The 26,338-nt window shown below is 41.0% G+C and overlaps 1 protein-coding gene across 5 annotated transcripts in view; it reads right to left on the reverse strand.

Annotated features, from left to right (window-relative positions):
• The window catches only part of suox (sulfite oxidase), a 103,020-nt gene that overhangs the window by 49,576 nt on the left and 27,106 nt on the right, over positions 1-26,338 (reverse strand). For 3 of the 5 annotated variants that reach the window (XM_062027902.1, XM_062027994.1, XM_062027648.1), the window contains 2 exons: positions 25,672-25,938; positions 12,158-13,646 (listed from right to left, as the gene is read on the reverse strand). In XM_062027902.1, coding sequence (XP_061883886.1) covers positions 12,450-13,646; positions 25,672-25,938 — 1,464 coding nt within the window. In that variant the 3' untranslated portion in view covers positions 12,158-12,449. Of the gene's footprint in view, positions 1-12,157; positions 13,647-25,671; positions 25,939-26,338 lie in introns of those variants that run through there. The other 2 variants (XM_062027824.1, XM_062027737.1) reach the window with 1 other exon arrangement.

A 26,338-nucleotide genomic window follows, 5' to 3' on the forward strand; every position in this document is an offset into this window, starting at 1 on the left:
ACACTAGTCATGTTGTATCGTGTTTACTTCACACTTGTCATGTTATATCTTGTTTACTTCACACTATTCATGTTGTATCTTGTTTACTTCACACTAGTCCGGTTGTATCTCAATTACTTCACACTCGTCATGTTGTACCTTGTTTACTTCACTGTTTACTACACACAAGTCAAATTGTACCTTGTTTACTTCACACTAGTCATGTTGTATCTCGTTTACTTCACACTAGTCATGTTGTATCTCATTTACTTCCCACTAGTCCTGTTGTATCTTGTTTACTTCACACGAGTCATGTTGTACCTTGTTTACTTCACACTAGTCATGTTGTACCTTGTTTACTTCACACTAGTTATGTTGTATCTTGTTTACTTCACACTAGTCATGTTGTATCTAGTTTACTTTACACTAGTCATGTTGTATCTTGTTTACTTCACACTAATCACACTAGTCATGTTGTATCTCATTTACTTCCCACTAGTCATGTTGTATCTTGTTTACTTCACACGAGTCATGTTGTACCTTGTTTACTTTACACTAGTCGGGTTGTATCTTGTTTACTTCACACTAATCACACTAGTCCTGTTGTATCTCATTTACTTCCCACTAGTCGTGTTGTATCTTGTTTACTTCACACGAGTCATGTTGTATCGTGTTTACTTCACACTAGTCATGTTGTATCTTCTTTATTTCACACTAGTCATGTTGTATCTTGTTTACTTCACACTAGCCATGTTGTACCTTGTTTACTTCACACTAGTCATGTTGTATCTCGTTTACTTCACACTAGTCATGTTGTATCTCGTTTACGTCACAGTAGTCATGTTGTATCTCATCTTGTTTACTTCACACGAGTCATGTTGTACCTTGTTTACTTCACACTAGTCATGTTGTACCTTGTTTACTTCACACTAGTCATGTTGTATCTCGTTTACTTCACACTGGTCATGTTGTATCTAGTTTACTTCACACTAGTCATGTTGTATCTTGTTTACTTCACACTAATCACAATAGTCATGTTGTATCTTTTTTACTTCACACTAGTCATGTTGTATCTTGTTTACTTCACACTAGTCATGTTGTATCTTGTTTACTTCACACTAGTCAAGTTGTATCTTGTTTACTTTACACTAGTCATGATGTATCTTGTTTACTTCACACTAGTCATGTTGTATCTTGTTTACTTCACACTAATCATTTGTATCTTGTTTACTTCACACTAGTCATGTTGTGTCTCGTTTACTTCACACTAGTCATGTTGCATCTAGTTTACGTCACACTAGTCATGTTGTATCTGGTTTACTTCACACTAATCACACTAGTTATGTTGTATCTTGTTTACTTCACACTAGTCATGTTGTATCTCGTTTACTTCACACTAGTCATGTTGTATCTCGTTTACTTCACACTAGTCATGTTGTATCTAGTTTACTTCACACTAGTCGTGTTGTATCTTGTTTACTTCACACTAGTCATGTTGTATCGTGGTTACTTCACACTAGTCATGTTGTATCTTCTTTACTTCACACTAGTCATGTTGTATCTCGTTTACTTCCCACGAGTCATGTTGTACCTTATTTACTTCACACTAGTCATGTTGTATCTTGTTTACTTCACACTAGTCATGATGTATCTTGTTTACTTCACACTAGTCATGTTGTATCTCATTTACTTCACACTAGTCATGTTGTACCTTGTTTACTTCACACAAGTCATGTTGTACCTTGTTTACTTCACACTAGCCATGTTGTACCTTGTTTACTTCACCCTAGTCATGTTGTACCTTGTTTACTTCACACTAGTCATGTTGTATCTCGTTTACTTCACACTGGTCATGTTGTATCTAGTTTACTTCACACTAGTCATGTTGTATCTTGTTTACTTCACACTAATCACAATAGTCATGTTGTATCTTTTTTACTTCACACTAGTCATGTTGTATCTTGTTTACTTCACACTAGTCATGTTGTATCTTGTTTACTTCACACTACTCAAGTTGTATCTTGTTTACTTCACACTAGTCATGTTGTGTCTCGTTTACTTCACACTAGTCATGTTGCATCTAGTTTACGTCACACTAGTCATGTTGTATCTGGTTTACTTCACACTAATCACACTAGTTATGTTGTATCTTGTTTACTTCACACTAGTCATGTTGTATCTCGTTTACTTCACACTAGTCATGTTGTATCTCGTTTACTTCACACTAGTCATGTTGTATCTCGTTTACTTCACACTAGTCGTGTTGTATCTTGTTTACTTCACACTAGTCATGTTGTATCGTGGTTACTTCACACTAGTCATGTTGTATCTTCTTCACACTAGTCATGTTGTATCTCGTTTACTTCCCACGAGTCATGTTGTACCTTATTTACTTCACACTAGTCGTGTTGTATCTTGTTTACTTCACACTAGTCATGTTGTATCGTGTTTACTTCACACTAGTCATGTTGTATCTTCTTTACTTCACACTAGTCATGTTGTATCTCGTTTACTTCACACGAGTCATGTTGTATCTCGTTTACTTCCCACTAGTCATGTTGTACCTTGTTTACTTCACACAAGTCATGTTGTACCTTGTTTACTTCACACTAGCCATGTTGTACCTTGTTTACTTCACACTAGTCATGTTGTATCTCGTTTACTTCACACTAGTCATGTTGTATCTCGTTTACTTCACAGTAGTCATGTTGTATCTTGTTTACTTCACACTAGTCCGGTTGTATCTCAATTACTTCACACTAGTCATGTTGTATCTTGTTTACTTCATACTAGTCATGTTGTATCTTGTTTACTTCACACTAGTCATGTTGTATCTGGTTTACTTCACACTAATCACACTAGTCATGTTGTATCTTGTTAACTTCACACTAGTCATGTTGTATCTCGTTTACTTCACACTAGTCATGTAGTATCTTGTTTACTTCACACTAATCACACTAATCATGTTGTATCTCGTTTACTTCACACGAGTCATGTTGTATCTCATTTACTTCACACTAGTCGTGTTGTATCTTGTTTACTTCAAAATAGTCATGTTGTATCTTCTTTACTTCACACTAGTCATGTTGTATCTTGTTTACTTCACACTAGTCATGATGTTTCTTGTTTACTTCACACTAGTCATGTTGTATCTCATCTACCTTACACTAGTCATGTTCTACCTTGTTTACCTCACACAAGTCATGTTGTACCTTGTTTACTTCACACTAGCCATGTTGTACCTTGTTTACTTCACACTAGTCATGTTGTATCTCGTTTACTTCACACTAGTCATGTTGTACCTTGTTTACTTCACACTAGTCATGTTGTATCTCGTTTACTTCACACTAGTCATGTTGTATCTCGTTTACTTCACAGTAGTCATGTTGTATCTCGTTTACTTTACACTAGTCGTGTTGTATCTTGTTTACTTCACACTAGTCATGTTGTATCTTGTTTACTTCACACTAGTCATGTTGTATCGTGTTTACTTCACACTAGTCATGTTGTATATCGTTTACTTCATACGAGTCATGTTGTATCTCGTTTACTTCCCACTAGTCATGTTGTATCTTGTTTACTTCACACTAGTCATGCTGTACCTTGTTTACTTCACACTAGTCTTGTGGTATCTTGTTTACTTCACACTAGTCATGTTGTATCGTGTATACTTCACACTAGTCATGTTGTATCTTCTTTACTTCACACTAGTCATGTTGTATCTTGTTTACTTCACACTAGTCATGTTGTATCTTGTTTACTTCACACTAGTCATGTTGTATCTCAATTACTTCACACTAGTCATGTTGTACCTTGTTTACTTCACTGTTTACTTCACACAAGTCATGTTGTACCTTGTTTACTTCAAACTAGTCATGTTGTACCTTGTTTACTTCCCACTAGTCATGTTGTATCTCGTTTACTTCCCACTAGTCATGTTGTATCTCGTTTACTTCACACTAGTCATGTTGTATCTCATTTACTTCCCACTAGTCATGTTGTATCTTGTTTACTTCACACGAGTCATGTTGTACCTTGTTTACTTCACACTAGTCATGTTGTACCTTGTTTACTTCACACTAGTCATTTTGTATCTTGTTTACTTCATAGTAGTCTGTTGTATCTCGTTTACTTCACACTAGTCATGTTGTATCTTGTTTACTTCACACTAGTCATGTTGTATCTTGTTTACTTCATACTAATCACACTAGTCATGTTGTATCTTGTTTACTTCACACTAGTCATGTTGTATCTCGTTTACTTCACACTAGTCATGTTGTATCTCATTTACTTCACACGAGTCATGTTGTATCTCATTTACTTCACACTAGTCGTGTTGTATCTTGTTTACTTCACACTAGTCATGTTGTATCTTGTCTACTTCACACTAGTCATGTTGTATCTCGTTTACTTCACACTAGTCATGTTGTATCTAGTTAACTTCACACTAGTCATGTTGTATCTTGTTTACTTCACACTAATCACAATAGTCATGTTGTATCTTTTTTACTTCACACTACTCATGTTGTATCTTGTTTACTTCACACTAGTCATGTTGTATCTTGTTTACTTCACACTAATCACATTAGTCAAGTTGTATCTTGTTTACTTTACACTAGTCATGTTGTTTCTAGTTTACTTCACACTTGTCATGTTATATCTGGTTTACTTCACACTAATCACACTAGTCATGCTGTATCTCGTTTACTTCACACTAGTCATGTTGTATCTCGTTTACTTCACACTAGTCATGTTGTATCTCGTTTACTTCACACGAGTCGTGTTGTATCTCGTTTACTTCACACTAGTCGTGTTGTATCTTGTTTACTTCACACTAGTCATGTTGTATCTTGTTTACTTCACACTAGTCATGTTGTATCGTGTTTACGTCACACTAGTCATGTTGTATATTGTTTACTTCACACGAGTCATGTTGTATTTAGTTTACTTTCCACTGGTCATGTTGTATCTTGTTTACTTCACACTAGTCATGTTGTATCTCAATTACTTCACACTAGTCATGTTGTACCTTGTTTACTTCACTGTTTACTTCACACAAGTCATGTTGTACCTTGTTTACTTCAAACTAGTCATGTTGTACCTTGTTTACTTCCCACTAGTCATGTTGTATCTCGTTTACTTCCCACTAGTCATGTTGTATCTCGTTTACTTCACACTAGTCATGTTGTATCTCATTTACTTCCCACTAGTCATGTTGTATCTTGTTTACTTCACACGAGTCATGTTGTACCTTGTTTACTTCACACTAGTCATGTTGTACCTTGTTTACTTCACACTAGTCATTTTGTATCTTGTTTACTTCATAGTAGTCATGTTGTATCTCGTTTACTTCACACTAGTCATGTTGTATCTTGTTTACTTCACACTAGTCATGTTGTATCTTGTTTACTTCATACTAATCACACTAGTCATGTTGTATCTTGTTTACTTCACACTAGTCATGTTGTATCTCATTTACTTCACACGAGTCATGTTGTATCTCATTTACTTCACACTAGTCGTGTTGTATCTTGTTTACTTCACACTAGTCATGTTGTATCTTGTCTACTTCACACTAGTCATGTTGTATCTCGTTTACTTCACACTAGTCATGTTGTATCTAGTTAACTTCACACTAGTCATGTTGTATCTTGTTTACTTCACACTAATCACAATAGTCATGTTGTATCTTTTTTACTTCACACTACTCATGTTGTATCTTGTTTACTTCACACTAGTCATGTTGTATCTTGTTTACTTCACACTAATCACACTAGTCAAGTTGTATCTTGTTTACTTTACACTAGTCATGTTGTTTCTAGTTTACTTCACACTTGTCATGTTATATCTGGTTTACTTCACACTAATCACACTAGTCATGCTGTATCTCGTTTACTTCACACTAGTCATGTTGTATCTTGTTTACTTCACACTAGTCATGTTGTATCTCGTTTACTTCACACGAGTCGTGTTGTATCTCGTTTACTTCACACTAGTCGTGTTGTATCTTGTTTACTTCACACTAGTCATGTTGTATCTTGTTTACTTCACACTAGTCATGTTGTATCGTGTTTACGTCACACTAGTCATGTTGTATATTGTTTACTTCACACGAGTCATGTTGTATTTAGTTTACTTTCCACTGGTCATGTTGTATCTTGTTTACTTGACACGAGTCATGCTGTACCTTGTTTACTTCACACTAGTCGTGTGGTATCTTGTTTACTTCACACTAGTCATGTTGTATCGTGTTTACTTCACACATGTCATGTTGTATCATGTTTACTTCACACTAGTCATGTTATATCTTGTTTACTTCACACTAGTCATGTTGTATCTTGTTTACTTCACACTAGTCCTGTTGTATCTCAATTACTTCACACTAGTCATGTTGTACCTTGTTTACTTCACTGTTTACTTCACACAAGTCATGTTGTACCTTGTTTACTTCACACTAGTCATGTTGTATCTCGTTTACTTCACACTAGTCATGTTGTATCTCATTTACTTCCCACTAGTCATGTTGTATCTTGTTTACTTCACACGAGTCATGTTGTACCTTGTTTACTTCACACTAGTCATGTTGTACCTTGTTTACTTCACACTAGTTATGTTGTATCTCGTTTACTTAACACTAGTCATGTTGTATTTAGTTTACTTCACACTAGTCATGTTGTATCTTGTTTACTTCACACTAATCACACTAGTCATGTTGTATCTCATTTACTTCCCACTAGTCATGTTGTATCTTGTTTACTTCACACTAGTCGTGTTGTATCTTGTTTACTTCACACTAATCACACTAGTCATTTTGTATCTCATTTACTTCCCACTAGTCATGTTGTATCTTGTTTACTTCACACGAGGCATGTTGTACCTTGTTTACTTCACACTAGTCGTGTTGTGTCTTGTTTACTTCACACTAGTCATGTTGTATCGTGTTTACTTCACACTAGTCATGTTGTATCTTGTTTACTTCACACTAGTCATGTTGTATCTTGTTTACTTCCCACTAGTCATGTCTTCAACTACTTTGGTTTTACTCCTTGTGTTCCTCAAGGTTCAAGTTTAGGTCCTCTCTTTTTCATAATTTGGGCTTTTCAAATGCTGGCCCAAGAGCCCAGTACCTAAAACTTGGAACAAACATTTTTGCAGCAAATTCCTCCCGTTTTATGGAGGACATTGTTCATGTAAACACTTTCAAAGATGCTCTCACTGACATTTCAACCTTGTGATTTACATAACTGAGGTGCTCCTCATGGCACAACCTCCAAGTCATCTCCTTTTTGACACTTCTATTTTGTGATTTATGTCATTAACAACATGACAAACACATTACAACAACGTGACAACAACATGACAACAACGTGACAACAACTTGACATCAAAGTGACAACAACATAAAGTGACAACGTGACAACAACATGACAACAAAGTAACAACATGACAACAACTTGTCAACAAAGTGACAACAACATTACAACAATGTGACAACATGACAACAACATAACGTGACAACAACATGACAACTGCGTGACAACAACACGACAACAATGCGACAACAAAAAAACGGTACTACAACATGACAACAAAGTGACAACAACATAACGGTACAACAACATGACAACAACATCACAACAACGTGACAAAAAAGTGACAACTACATGACAACTGCGTGACAACAACATGAAAACAATGCGACAGCATAACGTGACAACAAAGTGAAAACAACATGACAACAAAGTGACAACAACAAAACGGTACAACAACATAACGGTACAACAAAGTGAAAACAACATGACAACATAGTGACAACAACAAAATGGTACAACAACATAACGGTACAACAACATGACAACATAACTTGACAACAAAGTGACAACAAAGTGACAACAAAGTGACAACATGACAACTGCGTGACAACAACATGACAACAATGTGACAACATAACTTGACAACAAAGTGAAAACAACATGACGACAACATAACGGTACAACAACAACGTGACAACAATAACGTGACAACAAATTGAAAACAACATGACAACTGCGTGACAACAAGACAACATAACTTGACAACAAAGTGAAAACAACATGACGACAACATAACAGTACAACAACATGACAACAACAACGTGACAACATGACAACAACAACGTGACAACAAAGTAGTCATGTGTTGACTTATACTAGTGGTGTGCCTGAAGGTTCCATCATAGGTCCCCTCCTTTTCAACATGTGTGTGATTCAACAAGTTCAGTTGAAATAATTTGTGAGGGACTCACATTTGTGCAGAAGGTCCTGAAGAACAGCAGAGCACTTCTGTAGCTGACTAAATAATCAAGCAAAATCAAATGTCCAATGTAGAGGACGCTGGTTCTCTGGAATATACACATTAAGATTATTATTCAAGGGAGAAGTTCGGCCCCAAGCTTTCTGCAAATGTGGCCCCCAAATCCATTTATTTGAATATCCCATTTAATGTGTCCTTCAAAATTATTGGACACATTTTAATAAACAAAATATTGCAACAACTATTATATTATCATACTTTCCAAAAATAGTTTTGTCAAAACAAAATCAATACTCTTTGATTTATGATTTCAAAGAAAGTTATCCTTCAATTGTAGATTGGAAAATGACAACAGATTAATGCTGTAAATTTTACTGTAAATTGGAAATTTAAAAAAATCTACCAATGTTTTTTCATGGTAAAATTCTGCCAGTTTATTTGACAGTAAAATCTATGGTAGTTTTTTTAGTGAATTACAGTAAATGGAAAACATTTTTTTCACGGTCAAAAACTGGCAGCTCAGTTGCCAAAATAAAACAAATCAGTTGTACTGTTTGCCATTTGCAGCATATTTGTCATTAGTAATATGCAGTGGCGTGCGGTGAGGTTAATGTCTGGTGAGGCACTGCATCATCACAGTCAGATTTACAAACATATGAACCCTAAATAGTATCTTATTCACAATGTGATTGGCAGCAGTTAACGGGTTATGTTTAAAAGCTCATACCAGCATTCTTTACACAACTGTAGCACACAAAAAAGCACATTTAATAAAAAAAACATTATTATGGTCTTACCTTTCTTGCTGGACATCCACACAGCCAGCCTTTGCGTGTGTACCACGCCGTTTGAAAAGAACGGGTCTTCTGTCCCGAAGTCAAAAGCAAACCTTTTAGCTCCGGCGTTGGTCTACCTTTATTTATTACCTCCTGCTTCGATTGAGAGTCCAGTTTAGAAAACGGTTTTATTTTACATATGTAATCCTCCATGTTTTTAATAAAAGTCCAGGCGAGAGGAAATAAACAATCGCTGCACTAAATGACTTGCAAACTTTTTTTTTTCTTTTTTTTCTTCTGCGGCCGAGGAATGATCTCTGGGATCACTACCGCCCTCTACCACCAGGAGGCCGGATTACTGCGAGCCTCAACCATTACTCTTTTGCAGCAGTTTTATGAATGCTCAGCACAAGAAATGTTACACACATACAGTTGTTGACAAAATACACTGTACATTATATACCTCAGCTAACTAAACTATGCCATAGTTTAGTTAGCTGATATAATTCATATAGCAATACAGTCTCACTGCACAGCAGCTCAGCAGTTAGCCGAGTCATTGTGCACAATCCATGTTGAGGCACAAATCAGTGACGTGCCTCAACTGGCACCGTCTCTTCTCAGTATTTGAACGGCAAATGTGAAAATAAAAATAAAAATAATCTAAAACTGGTGAAGTTAAATGGAAAATAACTTTAGTATAATCACTGGATACATATAACAATTTAATTATTTTTTTTTTCTTTTTACATTTTTTTTCTTTCCATGATGGCAGGTGAGGCCCCGCCTCCCCTGCCTCTAGTGACTGCACGCCACTGGTAATATGTCATTAGCAGTGTTGGGTTAGTTACTGAAAACCAGTAACTATTTACAGTTACTAGTTACTTTATTTCAAAAGTAACTTAGTTACTAACTCAGTTACTTACACCAAAAAGTAATGCGTTACTGTGAAAAGTAACTATTTAGTTACTTCTTCTACTTTTTTTTTTTTTAAGCTCCCATTAATGCCCTTTTAGCCTTCATTTCAGTACTGTTATTGCACTGGAGAATAATACAATCTGTTGATCAACTTGACATGCATTTGCATCACTGAACTCTGCTAAGCAATGTGGTCTACATACAACACACAAAGACAAAGATATGTTTCAAAGGGCCAATTTATTTCAGGCCAAAACAAATTGACAAAACTATTTTAAATAGCTGCAACATAACATACGTAAGTAACAAACAGCATAATAACACTAACACTAACACTAACCACGTTAAACCCAGATTCCGAACTAACAAAGGTCTTAACTCATTCTCTTTCTATGCCACATCAATATGGAATGCACTCCCAACAGGTGTAAAATAAAGGGCATCTCTATCCTCCTTCAAAACCGCACTAAAAGAACACCTCCAGGCAACTACAACCCTAAACTAACACCCTCCTTTCCATATAATACCTCTTCGGATTGTAAATAATAAAATGTAGACACTTTTTCTTATACTTTCTGATCTCTCTCTCTGTGTCCACTACTTGCTGTACATATCCTACCAAGTCAGTCCTACACTGTTACAATGTCCATTTCTCTGATGATGCAATTGTTGATGCTGATTGTTGATGACTGAAGTGTTGATACCAACCAAACCTACTCCCCCTCACCCCCTCCTCCATATCCCACACCCCGGATTGTAAATAATGTAAATAATTCAATGTATATACTCTGATGATTATCTTGTGTGATGACTGTATTATGATGATAGTATATATCTTCATCATGAATCAATTTAAGTGGATCCCGACAAGTTGAAAAACTTATTGGGGTGTTACCATTTAGTGGTCAATTGTACGGAATATGTACTGTACTGTGCAATCTACTAATAAAACTTTCAATCAATCAATTAATCAATCAATCAACAACATAGCTGTAAACCTGGCTTCACCTAAGGAAGGCACACGTGACATACATGAAGCCTAACCAGGCAGATTTGAATTGTTGTTTTGGGCAGTAGACGGGATCTTTGATCCAAGACACAACTTACATTTAACTAAAATGTTATTTTCTTTGTGCTCGACAAAAGAAAAGAAGTGAGAATATCTCATACTTGCCAACCTTCCCGAATTTCAGTGCCTCTCCCCGGGACAACCATTCTCCCCAATTTCTCCCGATTTCCAGCCGTACTTAAGGCACGCCCCCTCAAGGTCCGTGCGGGCCTGAGTGAGGACAGCCTGTCGTCACGTCCGCTTGGCCAACCAAAAAGTAACCACAGAACACTATACAGTATAGTCGTATAGTGTTCTGTGGTTACTTTTTGGTTGGCCAACGGTTTACGTTGTACTTGTGATTTAGGGCTATATAAATAAACATTGATTGATTGATTGATATTGCGCACCCCCCTCCCCTCCCCTTCCCACCCACACCCAGAGCGCAGAGGAAGAATCAGAAGCACGCCGCTGCAGCGCTGCGATAAAACACACTCAGATCCTGTTTCTAGCCGATACTACATAAAAAATAACGTAAAATAACGCAGTAACGCATCATGTAGTAACGGTAACTGAGTTACTGAATATAAAAAATAACGTGTTAGATTACTAGTTACCGCTGAAACTAACGGCGTTACAGTAACGCATTACTTTTGTAACGCGTTAGTCCCAACACTGGTCATTAGTAACATGTCACTAGTAATGAGTAATTAGTAATATGTCATTAGTAACATGTCATTAGTAATATGTCAGTAACATGTCATTATTAACATGTCATTAGTAATATGTCATTTGTAATACGTCATTAGTAATAAGTAACATGTCATTAGTAATAAGTAGTTAGTAATGTGTCATTAGTATGAAGTAATATGTCATTAGTAATAAGTAATGTCATTAGTAAAATGTCATTAGTAACATGTCATTAGTAATGAGTAATTAGTAATATTTCATTAGTAATGTCAGTAACATGTCATTAGTAATATGTCATCAGTAACATGTCATTAGTAATATATCATTAGTAATAAGTCATTAGTAATGTCATTAGTAATATGTCAGTAACATGTCATTAACATGTTGTTAGGAACATGTCGTTAGTATGATGTCGTTAGTATTATGTTGAAAAGAAACAATTCAACACCACGAGTCAGTTAGCAAATGAAAAATATTTATTCGTCATGACGACCATCTTCCATTAAAACTAACGCGGTTGCTTTTCTGCAAAGTCAGCACTTTTCCTTGTTGCTTAAGTTGGCATTAAAATATAGAAATATTTCCTATCCTATAGAAATATTTCCTATTCCTACGCTCCTGATGCGTACAAAAAAGCTGCCGAGCCGCGTCGTTCTGGTTTTGAAAGTCCTTCGATCCAATCTGAGGATTTGAGACACCAAAAACCACAAACATTGAAGTACTGGAGCAAATACTTGCCGTGAGGTCTATTCGTCCCGGACCTGCACCCTCACCCGGTGCCAGGCGTTGCTCAGCACGCCTCTCAGGTTCCAGATGGGAGCGACAGAGTCCGGCTGCACGTTGTAGCTGTCGTCCACCGCCTTGCAGACTATCTCCAGCTGCCGGGTCTGGGGCGGGAGCGCTGCCGTGACCTCCCAGAGCTTCCAGGCCCAGGCCCTGCCGGGCGGGGGAGAAAGCTCCTCGCCGGCCTTCAGCCGGGCCACCTGCCAGGTCTTGCCCCCGTCCAGAGACACGTCCACGCGCACCACTTCTCGTCCTCCGCCGCTCCACGCGTAGCCCTTCACCGTCAGCTGCTCATCGTCGCGGGAGACCACGGTGCCGTCGGCGGGCGTGGTGACGGCGGACTGGACGGGCAGCTCCTGGATGGCGGGGGCGGACTTGAAGTCGACGGAGTCCCAGTCGGTGGCGGGCGAGAAGCCTTTGTAGTCGTTCTGCTGCCAGTGGCTGCCGCTCTCCTCGGCGCTGACCGTGATCTTGGCCAGCCATTTCACGTTCCGGGCGCCGACCGTTCCCGGCACCACCACCCGCACGGGGAAGCCGTGGTCGGCGGGAAGAGGCTCGCCGTTCATCTCGTACGCCAGCAGCACGTCGCCGTCCTCGCTCAGCGCCTTGTTCAGAGGGATGGAAGCGCCGTAAGTCGTCCCCGTCGCATCCTTGTCCAGCCCCTCGAACTGAACGTGGCGAGCCCAGCAGGTCGTGTCCGGGCCATAGCCGGCCGCCTGCAGCACGTCCCTGAGGCGAGCGCCGGCCCAGGTGGCGGTCCCGATGGCAGCGATGCCCCAGTTCAGCCCCTTCACATGCTTGACCTGGTTCATCTCGGAGCGGCGGTTGCCGGCGCACTGCAGCGTGGCCGTGACCGCGTGCCTGGGGAAGCGGCTCTTCAAGTCCTCCAGGGAGAGGCGCAGACCTCCTCCGGGCGCTCCCTCCACCAGCAGCTCGTAGGAGGCGGGGTCCACGCGCGGGACGGGCAAGTGGTTCCTCTTGAAGAAGATGGCGGACGGCGTAATGTAGCTGTCGGACAGGATTTCGGGAGGCGGTTCGGCGTTGAAGGGCTTCAGGCTGTTGACGCGTAGGGCGGGGTGTCGCTGGGGGTCGGAGGAGTAGGGGTCGCTGGATGTCAGACTCTGCTGCTTCTTCTGGTCCTCGGCGCTCAACTCGCCCACCTTTTGGACAAAGAACATGAAAGTAGGGAAGAGGCTCCAGTACTGGGTGGGTCTCACCTGAGAGGAAGAGGGGGGTTCATCATTTTGCAATGCAGTCTGCTGAAAATGATGGAAACTGACTCTGTGGTCAAAGTTGGAATTGCCACAAAACACATTGAGATATTCAACACTCTACTGCCCAATTTGTCACGTTTCATGTGTCAGGCAAACTGCAACGAATGGGGGCCATATGAGTCCCCTTCCTACTTTCTAATGCACCCGTCACTTGAGCATGACTCCTTGCTACACAAAATATTATAAACTCTTCATTTTATTATTCAAATATGTTTTTGCAGAAAAAGAGGCGTGGTCAGTATTAATGACCAAAACTTTCAGATATTGTTGACTCAGGATCAATACTGTACTGAAGAGTTATCTTCCAAATGATCTTTTTGGTTTGATGGTGTTTGCCTTGCATGAGCTGAAATAAAACATATTTAAAATTGATGTTACCACTTTATACTACAAATATACGTTTAAATACAATTAAATCACAATCAAATATACTGTACTGCTTGATTCTGATGTTTCTATTATTACATGTCTTCACTTCACGTTGTTGTCACATTGTTGTCATGTTGTTGTTGTGAAGTTGTCATGTTGTTGTCCCGTTATGTTGTCATGTTGCTATCACTTTGTTGTCACTTTGTTGTGATGTTGTTGTCACTTTGTTGTGATGTTGTTGTCACGTTGTTGTCATGTTTTTGTCACTTTGTTGTCACATTGTTGTTGTGATGTTGTCATGTTATTGTCACAGTGTTATGCTGTTGTCACTTTGTTGTCATGTTGTTGTCATGTTGTTGTCACATTGTTGTCACTTTGATGTCACATTGTTGTTGTGAAGTTGTCATGTTGTTGTCCCGTTATGTTGTCATGTTGTTGTCACTTTGTTGTCATGTTGCTGTCGTTTGTTGTCACTTTGTTGTGATGTTGTCATGTTTTTGTCACGTTGTTGTTGTGATGTTGTCATTTTATTGTCACGGTGTTATGCTGTTGTCACTTTGTTGTCATGTTGTTACGTTGTTGTCACTTTGTTGTCACTTTGTTGTTGTGAAGTTGTCATGTTGTTGTCCCGTTATGTTGTCATGTTGTTGTCACTTTGTTGTCATGTTGCTGTCACTTTGTTGTCACTTTGTTGTGACGTTGTTGTCACGTTTTTGTCACTTTGTTGTTGTGATGTTGTCATGTTATTGTCACAGTGTTATGCTGTTGTCACTTTGTTGTCATGTTGTTGTTAGGTTGTTGTCATGATGTTGTTGTCACGTTGTTTGTCTCGTTGTTGTTGTGAAGTTGTCATGTTGTTGTCCCGTTATGTTATTACGTTGTTGTCATGTTGTTGTCATTTTGTTGTGATGATGTTGTCACGTTTTTGTGACTTTGTTGTCACATTGTTGTTGTCATGTTATTGTCACGATGTTATGCTGTTGTTACGTTGTTGTCATGATGTAGTCACGTTCGAGAAAAAAAAAAGCACTATACAAGGTGAAACCTTTTATCACAGTGTGGGTGAAGTGTATTGCCCAAGGACACAGCGGAAGTGACGAGGATGGCAAAGGCTGGATTAAAACCTTAACTTTCTGGCCGGCTGCTCTATCATCTGAGCCAGACCACCTTCATAGTGTGTGCGAAGTTAGGCTGGGGCTGATATTGTTGGTAAACAATATTAATTATTAGCATTATTTTAGATCAAATCAAGCACTAATGTAACCATTAGTAATATTACTACCACTAATAATAATAATAATATTGCAAGTATTTATTTAAAACACAATAACATTTTATGTCCTATTAGTTTGTTTACCATTGTAATTGGAAGGTCAATAACTCAATTGTCCTCAATAAGTCAACAAAATGAAATAAAAAATAATTCAGACTCAATCTTTGTTTGCACTTTAATATTAAACATCTTGCAAGTGTGGGTCGGATGTTTCGTTTCTTAGCTGACAAACTGCAACAAAGTCATAGAAAAGGCAATTTATCAACGTTATTTTATCCTATTGTTTGATTAATTGATTTTTTTATTCTATATGGGAATGTTGGATGAATCCTTATGTAAGACAAGAACACTTATGTTTTGCTTTTTTATGCATTCTAAGTCATAAAATATGGCAAGTAAGAGGTGGGTAACAATGTAGCCAATAAGAATACACTATTCTGCCCATAAGACAACATCGAAAAAGTGCAAACAATACTCCATGTACATGTCCTGACCTGAATATTAACAAGTATTAGTGATATTGTTATTATTATAAACACTAACACAGAGGAACTACTTTTAGACAGCTAACCAGCTTATGCTGCTATATTGACATATTGAGCTGCTGCATGGCCTCTGAGTTGGTGAAAGTTATTTCTAGATGATAAATCATGCCTCTCACCTGGATAGTAGAAGGTTGTGGACATAAACCACAAGTTGGTCAACTTTGACATTGAGGTTTATGATGAATTGTTGATGTAAATGGGAAGCTCTAAACATCCCATCATTCTTTATCCCAGTGATAGCAGACATTGTACAGTAAGTGATTGTTTTATTATGTTCTTGTTTAGCACTTAGCAATACTGCTACACGATGCTTAGTGTTTGACTAAATCCACATCTGTTTAGCACACAGCTTCTAAAACTAGTAGATCATCCCATAAAAAATCCCAAATGAGTCTTTGTTGTCTCTCATCAAGTCTGCCATGATTAGTAGTCTTGTGGTCGTTGTTGTTGTTGAAAAGTGAGTGTTGTGTTGCGTCTGTGAAATTAATACGCTGCCATATACTTAAAATACGTAATTATTACATGTTATTATGAATGTTACTACATTACATATATACTTACAGTATGAAGAAAATATGTAAATATGACATGTCATTATGAATGTTACTACATTACATATATACTTACAGTATGATGAAAATATGTAAATATCACATGATATTAGGAACGTTATTACATTACATACTGTATATATATACGATAAGGGTATCGCAACTGGCTCACCTTTACAGGTACTCGCCCCTGCACCATCTGTGAGCCTGTGGGCTTGCTCTCTTCATCTCTCCTTCCATCAAGGCAGGGACGTCCTCCTCCCTGAGCCAAAACTAAGCTTGACCACATACCTCAACTGGACATGAGTTGGTTGGCATCAGAAGGTTCTCAAATGGGCACCCCCCGTCATTAATGTTTCGTAGAATTAAGCCCATGACGCTTCGAAGGGGCTCGACGGCAGATCCAGCGTCCTGGCTCTACCCCTGCTGAATGCCACCCAACTCTATGTCCCTAGTCCTTCAGTAGGTCGGCTCTGCCACCGCACCTTTTTTTGTATCCAAATCCAGCGTGATGCTTCCTCTGCCCTTTTAGTGGTGTTGGTTACCAGCCGCTTCCTAGCCAGCCCCTCAATCCCTAGCAGTCCGAGGGCTCTCCAGAGCGACCGCCCCGCAAAGCCTCTACAGCCCACCTCCACCGGTATGTTCCAGGCCTTCCATCCATTTTGCTGGCTCTTGAGGATGAGGGTTTGGTATTTCTTGAGTTTGCGTTCGTACGCCTCCTCCATCCTCTCTTCCCAGGGTACTGTCAGCTGGATAAGCACCACCTGTTTGGTTCCTTTAGACCACAGAACAATGTCAGGTCTCAGGGTAGTGTGGGCTATCTCCTCTGGGAATTTGAGCTGCTTCTTCAGGTCGGCCCGCATCTCCCAGTCGCTTGCCGTGGCCAGGACTCCTTTGTTCTTCCCTCCTACTGCTGCACTTTCACCTGCCCTGATGAAGTGGATGAAGCGAGGCCCATTAGAGAGCTGCCTTGTCCTCTTCCTGGCCTGCTCAATACCCTCTGCCAGCTGAGCAAGGATCTGGTCATGACGCCACCGGAATTTGCCATCTGCTAAACTTGAGTGACAAGAAGAGAGGACATGCTCCAGGTTAGCTATCTTTCCACAGAGGGTGCAGCTGGGGCTCTCTACCATTCCCTAAGTATGGAGGTTTGATGGGGTGGGCAGGACATCATATGTAGAACACAGCAGGAACTTGATCCGGTGGCCTTCCATGCTCCAGATGTCCTGCCAGGTTAGAGATCCGTCTTTTACACTCTCCCATCTAGTCCAGCTGCCTTGTTTGTTCATGGCTACTGCCTTGACATGCCGGATTTCCTCCTCAGCCTTTCGGACCTCCCTCTGCACCAAGCCTCGCCGCTCTTTTGGGTCAGGTTTGTTCCAATTTGTTCTGGATGAGCAACCCAGACCAAGTCTTCCCTGGGCTACTGATCCCACAATGTCCGCGTGATGCAGACGATCCTCCGCCTCCCTCAGTGCTTTGCTGGATGACCACTTTCTGCCTGACCTGACGACAATGCCTGCCTGCCGTACTCGCTCGTCTTTGCTGTCTCGTAGCATCATGGCCTGGCGTGTTTTTGTCACCTTGTACTCCTCCACCACTGATGTTATTGGCAGCTGTAGCTTGCTTCCTGTGCTGTACAGTCCAATGGAACAGAAGCTTCTTGGGACACCCAGCCATCTCCTCAAGTAGGTGTTCAACTTCCTCTCCAGACTCTCGACTGTGGATACAGGTACCTCATAAACCAGGAGTGGCCAGAGCAGACGGGGGAGAACCCCATGTTGGTAACCCCAGGCCTTATACTTGCCCGGGAGGCCGTTCTTTTCTAGGGATGTCATCCAGGCGTCTGCTTGGCTAAGCATTTCTTTCACACTCAGTCGGTCATTGAGGTCTGCCCTGTACCACTTCTACAAGCACTTCACAGGTTTCTCTTGGACAATTGGGATGATGTTCTCCCTGATCTTGAAGCGAAACCGGTCCTGAACACGCCCTTTCTTCAGAACTAGGCTTCTGGACTTTGCCGGTTTGAACTCCATCCTTGCCCAATTGGTGAGCTTAATCAGGTTCTCCAAAATCCATCTTCCTTCTGGCACTGATCTTGCTGTGATGGTAAGGTCGTTCATGAACGCTCTAATGGGCAGCATCTGGATTCCGCTTGCAAGGACTGCGCCTCACCATAACTTCTCTGCCGACTTGACAAGAAGGTTCATCGCTGCAGAAATTAGAATCACTAAAATTGTGCAGCTAGTGACAATGCCCACTTCTAGTCTCTGCCAGTTGGTGGTGAATTCTCCGCAGGTGAATCGCATGTTGAATCTGTCAAAGTACTGACGCAAGAGTTTCTGGAATTGCTCTGGTATGTGGAAGGTCTTTAAAGTCAGCTCCACTAACTTGTGGGGTATCGTTCCATAGGCATTTGTTAGATCAAGCCACAGGACTGCTAGGTCTCTGTGGTTCCTCTTTGCATCCTCAATGATCTTGGAGATTACGCTGGTGTGTTCAAGACAGCCAGATACCCCTGGAATGCCACCTTTTTGAACTGAAGTATCCATGTAACCATACTTGCCAACCTTGAGACCTCCAATATCGGGAGGCGGGGGGTGGGGGGGTTGGTTGGGGGCGTGGTTATTTACAGCTAGAATTCACCAACTCGAGTATTTCATATATATATATATATATATATATATATATATATATATATATATATATATATATATATATATATATATATATATATATATATATATATATATACACACAGTATCCATCAACGCCCAACCCATCAACAACCAGGATGTGTGCCGACACCTACCAGCGTTTGTTCGGGAGGGGGAAAAGCTGAAGACAAGACCTTCAAATCCTGATCTAAGCCCGTTGAATGCAGCCAGGGACTGGCAGATGCGAGTCGACTTAGATCAGAGGCTAATTTTCCCCCCGGCGATCGCAACGACCACCCTGCGTCCAGACCTCGTCCTATGGTCTGAAACCTCCCATATTGTCTATATCATTGAACTGACAGTTCCGTGGGAGGATGCCATCGAAGAAGCATATGAACGCAAGAAGCTGCGGTACTCCAACCTTGCAGCTGAGGCACAGGACAGAGGCTGGAGGGTAAGGGTGCGCCCAGTGGAGGTGGGCTGTAGGGGCTTTGTAGCTAGCACAACAGCAAAGCTCCTTAGGGAGGTTGGAGTCAGGGGGCAGGCTCACAGACAGGCCATTAAAGAGCTGGCCAACACAGCAGAGAGGACGAGCCATTGGTTGTGGTTGAGGAGGAGTGACACCAGCTGGGCTGCTAAGGCTAACACCTAATGGGACACACACACCCAGGGATTTGATCACCCTGGGGTGGGCCCTTCCTCAGCAGAGGGTGTCTTGTGGTAAGCCGGGCCGAAACACCCCGTGACGCTGGGGCACACAACTGAAGATGTGTCCCAATGGTGGAAAAGCCTCCCAGCAGTGTCACCTAGCCTCACTTAGGTATGCGGTCAGGTGCAAGCCTGGCTCAGGGAGGAGGACGCCCCTGCCATGCAGAGTCCCCAGGGATTGTACCAACTAGTCCTTTCAACAAATTATATATACACAGTATATATATATATATATATGTATATATATATATATATATATATATATATATATATATATATATATATATACAGTATATATATATACATATATATATATATATATATATATATATATATATATATATATGAAATACTTGACTTTCAGTGAATTCTAGCTATATGTATATATATATATATATATATATATATATATATATATATATATATATATATATATATATATATATATATATACACTACCGTTCAAAAGTTTGGGGTCACATTAAAATGTCCTTATTTTTCAATGAAGATAACTTTAAACTAGTCTTAACTTTAAAGAAGTACACTTTATACATTGTTAATGTGGTAAATGACTATTCTAGCTGCAAATGTCTGGTTTTTGGTGCAATATCTACATAGGTGTATAGAGGCCCATTTCCAGCAACTATCACTCCAGTGTTCTAATGGTACAATGTGTTTGCTCATTGGCTCAGAAGGCTAATTGATGATTAGAAAACCCTTGTGCAATCATGTTCACACATCTGAAAACAGTTTAGCTCGTTACAGAAGCTACAAAACTGACCTTCCTTTGAGCAGATTGAGTTTCTGGAGCATCACATTTGTGGGGTCAATTAAACGCTCAAAATGGCCAGAAAAAGAGAACTTTCATCTGAAACACGACAGTCTATTCTTGTTCTTAGAAATGAAGGCTATTTCACAAAATTGTTTGGGTGACCCCAAACTTTTGAACGGTAGTGTATATATATATATATATATTTATTTTATTTACATAAAATAAATACTTGAATTTCAGTGTTCCGGTGGCTATCCATTAGATGGCAGTATTGTCCTGTTTAACTTCTCCGTTCATGATGAGTATATCATTTCGGCCACCATGTTCAAAGTCTGTTCTACATATTTACAGGCAACATACACCATTCCCTTCGAACTGTCCTGGATGAACTGAAATTCTTGTTTCCATTCGTTTGAATTTGTTAGGCAAGCTGTTTATATTGTGGGAAAGCGGACGTGAGAACAGGCTGTCCCCACTCAGTCTCAGGTCCGCATTGAGCTGGAGGGGGCGTGGCCTCCAGCTTCGGCTGAATACCGGGAGTTTGTCGGGAGAAAATCTCTGCCGGGAGGTTGTCGGGAGAGGCGTTGAATACCGGGATTCTCCCGCTAAAAACGGGAGGGTTGGCAAGTATGCATGTAACCATCGTCCAACATGAAGGTGGTCAACCTCTTCGCCAGAATCCCCAGGAAGAGTTTAGCTTCCACATTGAGGAGGGAGATGGTACGGAATTGCTTAATCCCTGAAGAGTTTTCTTCCTTAGGGATGAAGCACCCCTCAGCCACCAGCCATTCATCAGCAAGGAAGTTCTTCCTCCACGCCACCATCAGTAGCTTCCAGAGTCGTTTCCTGAGCCTTTCGCAATGCTTGTAAACATTGTACGAGATGCCGTTCGGCCCTGGGGCTGATTTTCCTCTTGCCTTCTTGAGGAAGCTGTTGACTTCCTGCTAGCTTGGTTCCTCTGCCTTAAAGGCCTACTGAAATAATTTTTTTTAATTTAAATGGGAATAGCAGATCCATTCTATGTGTCATATACTTGATCATTTCGCGATATTGCCATATTTTTGCTGAAAGGATTTAGTAGAGAAAATCGACGATAAAGTTCGCAACTTTTGCTCGCTGATAAAAAAAGCCTTGCCTGTACCGGAAGTAGCGTGACGTCACAGGAGGTAATATCCCTCACAATTTTCCTTTGTTTACAATGGAGCGAGAGAGATTCGGAGCGACAAAGCGACGATTACCCCATTAATTTGAGCGAGGATGAAAGATTTGTGGACGAGGAACGTTAGAGTGAAGAACTAGAGGCAGTGCAGGACGTATCTTTTTTCGCTCTGACCGTAACTTAGGTACAAGTTGGCTCATTGGATTCCACACTCTCTCCTTTTTCTATTGTGGATCACGGATTTGTATTTTAAACCACCTCGGATACTATATCCTCTTGAAAATGAGAGTCGAGCACGCGAAATGGACATTCAGTGACTTTTATCTCCACGACAATACATCGGTGACACACTTAGCTACTGAGCTAACGTGATAGCATCGTTCTCAAATGCAGATAGAAACAAAATACATAAATCCCTGACTGGAAGGATAGACAGAAGATCAACAATACTATTAAACCATGTACATGTAACTACACGGTTAATAATTCTCAGCCTGGTAAAGCTTAACAATGCTGTTGCTAACGACGCTAAGGCTAATTTAGCAACTTAGCAACCGGACCTCACAGAGCTATGATAAAAACATTAGCGCTCTACCTACGCCAGCCAGCCCTCATCTGCTCATCAACAGCGGTGCTCACCTGCGTTCCAGCGATCGACGGCGCGACGAAGGACTTCATCCGTGGGTTTGGCGGCTAGCATCGGCTAGGCGTCTGCTAAGTAAGTTGTGTTGCTACAGCCAGCCGCTAATACACCGATCGATCCCACCTACAACGTTCTTCTTTGCAGCCTCCATTGTTCATTAAACAAATTGAAAAAGATTCACCAACACAGATGTCCAGAATACTGTGGAATTATGAAATGAAAACAGAGCTTGTTGTATAGGATATTACGGGCTCCGAATACTTCCCTTGCCCTCGTGACGTCACACGCATACGTCAGCATAATAAAACATTTTTAACCGGAAGTGTGGCAGGAAATTTAAAATTGCACTTTATAAGTTAACCCGGCCGTATTGGCATGTGTTGCAATGTTAAGATTTCATCATTGATATATAAACTATCAGACTGCGTGGTCGGTAGTAGTGGTCGGTAGTAGTGGCTTTCAGTAGGAATAATAATAATACCTGGGATTTATATAGCGCTTTTCTAAGTACCCAAAGTCGCTTTACATGCTAAAAACCCATCATTCATTCACACCTGGTGGTGGTGAGCTACTTTCGTAGCCACAGCTGCCCTGGCGTAGACTGACGGAAGCGTTGGTATAGTTGGTTCAGCTGGTTTAATGAGCCCCTTCATCTCCTCCAAAGTGTCCTCTCTCCTGGGATCGCTGTGGACCTGCCGAAGGTGCTCCTCCACCTCTTCCTTTGTTGCTTTCAACTCTCCTGATCTTTTGTCACCAGGAGTTTCGACAGGTCGTTGAATGGGTTCTTTGTGAAGGCCACCCTTTCCTTCAACCGTCGCTTCCTGTTCCTGTGGTGACACTCAGCTCGTCGCAAGATCTTAATGCGCTCCCTCAGGCCGTTTCGCAATTCTGTGAGAGCTGGTTTCTCGTCTGCTGTTGCTTCACGAAAGGCCTTCTTAAACCTCTGCAGATCTCCTCTAAGGATTGCTATCTCCTTCAGGCATCTGTTTTCCTTGGGCTGGATGTTTACTCTACCTTTTTGTTCTTTCTTTCCGAAGCGATCAACGCCTATACTCCAGATTATCGAGGACATGGCCTTGAGCTTCTTTCCCACGTCTCCTGTGATTGCCGCTTCCAGCACCTGGTCGACATCACGGTCAAACATATCCCATTCTTTCCTTTCAGCTGCAGTTGGCCAGTTCACTCGCTCTTTCCGAACGTCTCCAGCACAAGTGTTCTGGCCATGCCGTCTGGTATCCTGAGTGACTTCCCTCTGGTTTCTCGTCTGCTGTTGCTTCACGAAAGGCCTTCTTAAACCTCTGCAGATCTCCTCTAAGGATTGCTATCCCCTTCAGGCGTCTGTTTTCCTTGGGCTGGATGTTTACTCTACCTTTTTGTTCTTTCTTTCCGAAGCGATCAACGCCTGTACTCCAGATTATGGAGGACATGGCCTTGAGCTTCTTTCCCACGTCTCCTGCGATTGCCGCTTCCAGCACCTGGTCGACATCACGGTCAAACATATCCCATTCTTTCCTTTCAGCTGCAGTTGGCCAGTTCACTCGCTCTTTCCGAACGTCTCCAGCACAAGTGTTCTGGCCATGCCGTCTGGTATCCTGAGTGACTTCCCTCTCACTGTGGTGCCTTGCTGCCTCCGTCACACCAGCGATGCTACTCCTGCCCCCATCATGTGCCTGGAGATTCTGGGGACTGTGGTTTGTGTCCTGCCCCAGCCTCTCCTCCATCTCACCAGGTTTCCCTGTGCGTTGCACATTACTTTCAGGTTGCATCTTGGTCTGGTGTATCTTGAGACCTTTCTCATTTTTGCATATCTTCCCACATCTGCAGACCCGGGATAAATCGCTTAGCTGTTCCGTAGTCGATGGTCCGTCGTTGATGGTCATAACATTGGTCTGGCCGGTGGGTCGATCATCCTCCCCCGCTCTCGCCCGACCCCGGGGGTATCTTTTATTATACCTTTCCTTAGCGAATGGTTTTGGGTTCCTCCTCATGGAGGCTGTGCTTTGGCCTGCCAAGCCTCCACACCCCGGCTCTGGTCTTTCCCAGATGTCAGCAGTCTTTTCTCGCTGTCACTGTTCTTCCTTGGTTGCCAACTTGTCTTTCCAAGTGGTCACTGGGTCTACCAGAAATGATGTAAATGGGAAGCTCTAAACATCCCATCAGTCTTTATCCCAGTGAGAGCCGACATTGTACAGTAAGTGATTGTTTTATTATGTTCTTGTTTAGCACTTAGCAATACTGCTACACGATGCTTAGTGTTTGACTAAATCCACATCTGTTTAACACACAGCTTCTAAAACTTGTAGATCATCCTCCTTATATTCAGGCTCAAAAATCCCAAAGTAGTCTTTGTTGTCTCTCATCAAGTCTGCCATGATTAGTAGTCTTGTTGTTGTTGAAAAGTGAGTGTTGTGTTGAGTCTGTGAAATTAATACGCTGCCATATACTTAAAATATGTAAATATTACATGTTATTATGAATGTTACTACATTACATATATACTTACAGTATGATGAAAATATGTAAATATCACATGATATTATGAACGTTATTACATTACATACTGTATATAATTACAGTATGATGAAAATATTACATGTTATGAATGTTACTACATCCCATATATACTTACAGTAAAATGAAAATATGTAACTATTACATATTATGAATGTTACTACATTGCATATATAATTACAGTATGATGAAAATATGTAAATACTACATGTTATTAAGAATGTTACTACATTACCTATATACTTGGAGCGTGTATATTAAACATTAATGGAGGTTTTTTATAGACGGAATAGAGTGACTTCCATTGGCTGACTTTTGCTAGCATTTATTTATGATTTGGAATGTATGAAAAAAGAAAAGTATGTGTGTTCTTGTCTTACATAAGGATTGTGATTACAAAGTTGCAGTTCCTTATGTGACATTCATCTCATAAAAAATTCATAAAAACATCAATAACTTCTGTTTTGTTTGATCAGCTGTTTTACTGCCCTGTTACAGACACTGTTTACATACAATGAAGGTTTGTAAATAAATGTTTACACAATTTTTTCTACCGGAGTATATATCTGTGGTTTATATATGTAAAAATGTGTTTTCCTTCCAAAGTTTAGTGGGTGTGGCTTATATATCAGACAATACTTTGATCTACATTGACAGCACTGGGGGAAAGGAGGGTAACGTGTCTTGCCCAAGGGCACAAGGGCAGTGACTGGGTTGACTCACCTTGTATTCAGAGAGGATGTCCAACACATGGTCCCGCTCGTGCACGGCGTACAGCGCCCAAAAGGGTTCCAGGGCGCCGCCCGCCGCCAGCAGGATTTTATCGCCGCCGGGGTGCATGGCGACAAAGTCTGTGATGTCATAGACGCCGCCTTTGTAGGTGACCCACACGCCATCTTGCAGCGTGCGGTGCTTGGTGACCTCCTCCTGGCTGAAGACAGGAACATGGGAGAGTTGGGCGTGGACGCTGACGGCGTCCGTGTGCTGCGCCTGCAAAGGAGGGATAACGCCACGTCAGCGTAAAGATGACTAACTGAAGTGTGTCATCGGTTCCAGTAACAGCTGGGACTTTCAACTTCCATTGGCTCTGATGAGACCAGACCAGATGATGATTCACACTGGAAGTGCAAATAATGTGCTGAGTCGGCGAGAACAACACAACTCAGTGGGCGGGGCTGGCAGCTAACACGTCACACCCCTTTTTAAGTCCCACAATTCAAGCCCCACTTAGGAACTTTCCCCTTTGCTTGATTTTGGCGGCGCCAGTGGAGCAAAGAGGTAGTGTTTTGACAGAAGAAGACCACATTTCCCATGATGCCTAGCGCTTATAGCGTCACACTGACATGATGTAACATTGTCACAATGTCTTGAATGGCTGATGTGAAATAGC

This window comes from Entelurus aequoreus, linkage group LG01 (genome assembly GCF_033978785.1).
Source record: "Entelurus aequoreus isolate RoL-2023_Sb linkage group LG01, RoL_Eaeq_v1.1, whole genome shotgun sequence".
NCBI lineage: Eukaryota > Metazoa > Chordata > Actinopteri > Syngnathiformes > Syngnathidae > Entelurus > Entelurus aequoreus.